Source organism: Vidua macroura, chromosome 4 (genome assembly GCF_024509145.1).
Source record: "Vidua macroura isolate BioBank_ID:100142 chromosome 4, ASM2450914v1, whole genome shotgun sequence".
NCBI lineage: Eukaryota > Metazoa > Chordata > Aves > Passeriformes > Viduidae > Vidua > Vidua macroura.
The window spans coordinates 27497022-27503021 of NC_071574.1; the positions used below are offsets into that span (position 1 = coordinate 27497022).

General features: G+C 38.7%; 1 protein-coding gene across 1 annotated transcript in view; it reads left to right on the forward strand.

Moving 5' to 3' along the window:
- The window catches only part of EGF (epidermal growth factor), a 58179-nt gene extending 54139 nt beyond the window's left edge, over positions 1 to 4040 (forward strand). Inside the window, exon 25 of the mRNA XM_053976752.1 lies at positions 1268 to 4040. Within this exon, the coding sequence (XP_053832727.1) occupies positions 1268 to 1491 (224 nt within the window). The 3' untranslated portion in view covers positions 1492 to 4040. The remainder of the gene's footprint in view (positions 1 to 1267) is intronic.
- Positions 4041 to 6000: the final 1960 nt, after the last annotated feature.

Here is a 6000-nt window from a genome sequence, read left to right on the forward strand (position 1 = left end):
TAGTCAGGAGAAACTACCCTACAACAGTGCTTTCACACAGAACAAGCCAGAGGCTTCTCGTGATAGAATAATATGAGATGTTTGCATTAATATAGACCTTATACTGTTGGGGAATGGATGTCCATGGAGCAGTACACTTTGACAGTCCTTATTCGTTCAGGCAGGATAACTGGAAAGGTGTGAGGAGTCCGGGTTTCACACCGTGGCAGCAACTGCAGTTCTGCTTTTTGTGTTAAACAAGATGTTTGACTGCTTGAGGAGTGTTTGGTGCTTAAACAAAGATGAGGTGAATGGAGGAGATGCACCTCTCATCACTGGTCCAAAGGCAGCAGGTGGCACAGAAGCACAGAATGGGCTTCCGAGGCCCTCAAATTACAAGCTGAACCACTCTGAATTTTAGGAAATACTGCCTTCTAGGTGGCAACTGGATCTGTTAATTGCTCAGATGGTGAGAACTGATGGAGAAAGACTAATACCCTAAGACATTCGTTTTATTTACCATATATACTTCCTAACTGCAGAAGTTACTAGAGAAGCCAGTTTGCCCCAGCCACTTAGAAATATGCAAATACAAATGTTTGAGGATACAAACATCCAGGCATCTTGCAAGATTTTCAAAATTGCCAGTCCTGTCCTTAGATATACACTGAGTAGTCACTTTATTAATCAGTAGAAAATGTGCCTCACATTTACTTAGATGCACTAATATTGGGAGCATGTGTAGAACCTCACTGTCCAGCAAAGGAAGACTGATGTTTCCCATTAGGAGACTCTGTTTCCATTTACAGCTTTATCAGATGCAAGTATTGGATCAGAAATTTCCTCTGACAAGTGTCTGATTTTTTCATAAAAATTTTAGCAGAAGTGGTTCCACCCTCTTAGACAACAAGATCAGTAAATAATCTGGTATTTTTTTAACATGTTAAAGGAAGTTCTTATGCCATGCCAGTGAATTTGAACTTTTGACTTTAAAGCAGAGACTAATTTTGCCAGGCAGGTAATCTTGGCATGCCTTTCTTTATTATGTATTAAAAGAGAAAACCATGAATCTAGCCTAGGACAAGTAATTTCTTAAAATCTGAAGCAGTTCTTGACTTTACCTGTTTGTTTTTTTTTTTGTTCTTTTGTCATGCACTGGTATTGAATCTGATTCTGTGCATTCTTTCACAGCTTTCTTCTCTCAAAGCTGCCATTACATTTCTTTTAGCTTAGCTGCTGTGAATCTTTTCACACGTTATTTTCAGTAATACATATCTGTTTTCTCCAGAGGAAGAGAAGCCTATAACATATGACAAAGCAGCAGAGACTTTGGCAGAAGAGGAGAAAGAACAAGGCCACCGAAAAGAGGGTCCTGTTGGTGAGAAATCGCGCCAGTCCACGGCAGCAGTGAAGGTCCCTCCCCAGGCTCCCTGGAGCATCCATCCCAATCCCCTGCCAGAAAGGGAGCCTTGCAATCTTGCCCCAGCTAGCTTGCTGATGCAGCCAGACTAGAAGCAGTCTGTGTTTGAATGGGAAAAGGAGGAAGTCAGCAACGGATGGGAACTCACAAACACTGAAGCAACACTTTTTTTTTTTTTTTTTTTTTTTTTTCATTAAAGTCTGCTTTAGAAAAAACCCACCATTGTTCAGAACAAAACAGTTCTTGCCACTCTTTCCCTGTCATCTCTGCTTGGAAGAATTAGTGTGAGCAAAGTGTTGGCAGTGAGTACTTTATAAGTTTCACTGCTGCTAACTTCATTAAGTGCCCACTAAAAGGTCACTGGGAGGAAGGTGGTCAAGTGGGTGATTTATCAGTGATAAGTATTTTCTAAGGAAGCTTGTTGCAAGTAGTGATCTTTATACACACAGGGTTTAGAAACTGCCTGGAAAATGGAACACAAGGACAGCTGCAGAGAAATAGAAATGGAGGATAGCGCAGAAAAATCAATTCAAAATGCTCTTACTATTAAAAGATTTTTATGTCAAGTGTAAAGTTACACTGAAAGACCAGTGTAACTTCTTGGATTCCACTTGAGATGTTCTTGTGTCTAGCAAGCACCAAATAGGATCTTGCATTTCTCAGGTTTTGTGTACAGGAGGATGGTTTGCAGGCATATGTTATTAATGATGGGCAGCATTTGAGGGGGAAGGTGATACCTTCATTTTTTTTTTTTTTTTCCTAGCCTACACTGGTCCTTCAGAGCATAGCAGGATTATTTTTGGGCTGAGGAAGTGGGATTGTGTCTCCTTTCAGCCCTGCAGAGAGGCGTGTGCTGGAGCTGTCCTTGTCTTACAGAGGTGTGCCTGGCACCAAAACCTGGTCCATTATATAGGACTCAGTGTGAGGACAGAAGTTCAGCCAATTGCTGTTCCAAAAGACCAGGAGGAGTGGGACAAAAACACAAAAAAGCCACCTCAGTTTGGACTGACTTCCACTCAACTGATTTGTGCTGCCTGTTGAATGTGAGGGAACAATTGGAAAACGGAACCAATTTTTCTTGTAACTGGATTTCTAACACCTATCAGGTTATTTACTCTCTTGTAAAGCAAGATGCAGACATGAGGTCAGTTGATGAGAGCATGGTGCTGGTAACACCAAGGTTGTGGGTTCAACCCTGTGCGGGCCTTTCACTTTAGAGTTAACTTGATGATCCTTGTGTGTCGCTTCCAACTCAGAACTTTCTGTGATATCAAGTGATTTTCACCAACTTGTCTTGACTTCCTTTTCTTTTCAGAATGTTTTAGAAGATACCTGAACATCAGCTAAAATACTAATAATGATTTTATTATTTGTATGGGATCTCTCAGACCTCTGTTTTTGAAGCCTGCTGTTGTAACCTTTAAACTCTGCTATGGTGCCCACCACTTATGTTCCTTGTAATTCATAAGATGGATAATAGTGGCAAATATTACTAATTTGTGCGTTTACTATTCTGCTTTTCTGGGTTCTTTTGAATCCTGCCAGAAGGGTATGGAATGTTGTCTTTTTTTTTTTTTTTTTTTTTTTACCTGCTCTGTAGGCCAATATGGGTAAGAGTATTGAAAGGCTCTTACCTCTTATCCAAAATAGTTACACACTGGAGTAACTTTGTGAAGTCAGTTTTGTTTTATGTTATTGAAACAGTAATGACACTGAGTCCTGGTTTTGTAAAGGGTTGTCACTTATTTAACTTCTAAAGTGATTTGGAATTGTTGAGTCTGTTTTCTAACCATATCAATTCTGGATTCAGAACAAACTTGTAAAATACTCATTTCCAAAGCTTAGTTGGAACTACTAGCAGTGAAGACTCATTCTCTTGTGTGAATGGTAACAAGATTACTTACACAGAAAGAGAAATAGTTGAGAGGTGTTGGCATATTAAGCTGTGTTCAGGAGCAGGCAACAACTGTGTTGAATCATTAAGATTTGATAGATTTGATTTTAAGTTCAGTATTGTTTAATTTCACTAACATTGTTCAAAGCATCTAGTTTGGACTCCCTGGTCTATCAGTCACTTATCTTCTGTATTTTAACGTAAAGAGAGTCCAGGTCTAAAGGCCCCAGCTCAAAAAAGCATTTTGTTACCCATGAGAGCTACCCAGTAAAAAGACTTTGATCCCTGCACTTTGAGTTTCTGTGGTGAATTATGTTTGTGTACTTGAAATGCAAGTGTTGTGTAAAATGACAGTCAACATTTCATTGGAAGCTTCCCCAGTCAAAAGAAATAAAGATTTGTAATTTTGAATCTTGCCTGAATAAAGATGTTTCAGACTCCTTAAAAATTAGTTTGCTATTCTATCTTTTTTTTTTTTTTTTTTTTTTTTTTTTGTTTACTTTGCTTTCCTTCCAAGGATCTAACTTTAAATTTGATAGTATCCTTTACAGAATAAGATAGGGAAACCAAGCTGATATGGTTTTGTAATTAGAGTGTTTGGAGTTTTAAATGTTTCCTAAACTCCACTCTAAACTCAAAATAATCTTTAGTGTAAAAACTTGAAATGATATTTCGATATAAATATAATATATTTGGTTTATTTGTATGTTTATAAAGTTATTGATTTATAAAATAAAATTTAAAAAATGCCAGACAAAAATCCCTGGTGTCCCTCTTGTTTGAAGAGATGAGAGTGCACAATTCTGGTTTCAGTTGACTCACGTCAGGTAAACTGAAAGCTCCACTGGTTTCATGCAGCCACAGTCTATAACGTGTTGGTGCAGCACGTGCAGGTATCGTGGGTTTCTTGCTCTCTGCTCAGAGAATCTAGACTAATGAGGATTATCTGCTGGAGCTCACACCTTGATCCCACCTTGAATATGGTAAGTTTTCATTTATATTTTATTTATATCTTCCCATAAACCAATAAAATCCATATATCCTTTTTGTTCACATCTAAATGACTCTTAGGAATGCTGCTACTTATTCATCTGGAAATATTATCCATGGCTTCAGCATATGTTTTCAAATTGGTTGCCAAGATGTCCTTTTCAGGCTTTACATGCAGGTCAGTTGAAGTAAAATAGTTGAATCCTGGAGGTTGCTCAGTTTTTTTGGCTAAACTTTCTTCATCGAAAATGCTTCTTAAAATTATTAGAATTTCTGTGTATGTAAAAAACTTCGTATTGATCTTAAATCCTACTGGTGTACTCTGAGTTTTTAAAATGAAATTACCCTGTGTACAGCTTACATTAAGCTGTAAAAGAGGAATTTCGAAGCACATTGGATTAAAAGCTTGGCAAGTCCAAAGTGAGAAATCCATGGGCCATTTTAAAGAACAAAGTGACTCTGCTTAGTTCAGTAAATCTTGACTTTATTGAAATTAGTATTTCAATCCTCTAAAGCTATATTTTCATTATAAGCAAGCGAGGAATGATTCATTCATAAGGGACAGAGGAGATGCAATGGTTCCTAGTCATAGAGTCATAGAACTGCATGACACATCTACTTTTACATCCCTTTTTCAGTCACTTGCAGGTTTGTGGAGGTTTATCTGTTCAGGCAAAAATTTTTCATCTTCCTGATCTCTTCCAGAATGAAAACCTTCCCCCCTCAACATCTCCCCTGCCCCCCCCCCCCAAAAAAAAAAAAAAAATCCATGGAAAAAGTAGAAACTTATTCAGAATGGGATTAATTAGGGGAAGCATATATACCTTCTCAATACATATAGTGTTTTTGTCATATTGAGAGTAATTTTATCTCATGTTACTTCAGGGTGATGCCTGCAGAGTTCCATTAGTCTTCAGGACACACTTGGTGTTATTGCTTCACTCTCTGATAACTGGCCATCTTTATCTCTGTGCATGTGAAAAGGAAAGAAGTTAGTGGCATTAGAAGCCTCCCCCAGAGCCCAGGAATGCACCCCAAACACAATCTGCAAGGATGATAGCCTAATTTGGCTTAAGTTTCTCTGATCTTTTATTGAGACTGCTGTTTAATGCCAGTTTTGATGTGGACCAGAACCAGCTAACTTTGTGAAGACCATTCATCATGGGATTAACTTTCAGACACTCCTCAGTACCGAGGTGGACTAGGTTCAGACCCGTGGAAAGCCTTAGTCCCTTCTAACCAGACCTAGGGATCCTTAATACTCTGCAACTCCAAGACTTTGGAACTTGACTTTTGAGGCAACTGCTGCAATAATCATGTATAAAGATGCAGAAGTCCTTTTGTAGTGGGTCTGTGGCCACTGCCACCTCTTCCTCCTCAAGGTTAACACTTGTAGCTGTTACAACCAAAATGTCTTCTCCTTGCCCATTTTCTCTTTGGAGAAGATGGTTGTGGCTCTTCCATTCTTTTAGGTGCAAGCTGAAGCTAGCCCAAAGCCTAGAAGGAATATCTACACTTCATAGATCAAGACCCTGTAGTCTGGCAGCTGTCTGTTTTCCAGGTGAGAAGTTAGGATACAATCTCCAAGAATAATTTTAAGAACATCTGAGTGCTAGAACTGTTTTTGCTCACATTCACTGCTGCATACACTGTTACCTTTCCAAGTACCCAGTTTTATACCACATACATTGCTGGAGCTTCAGTTCACAGAGAATCT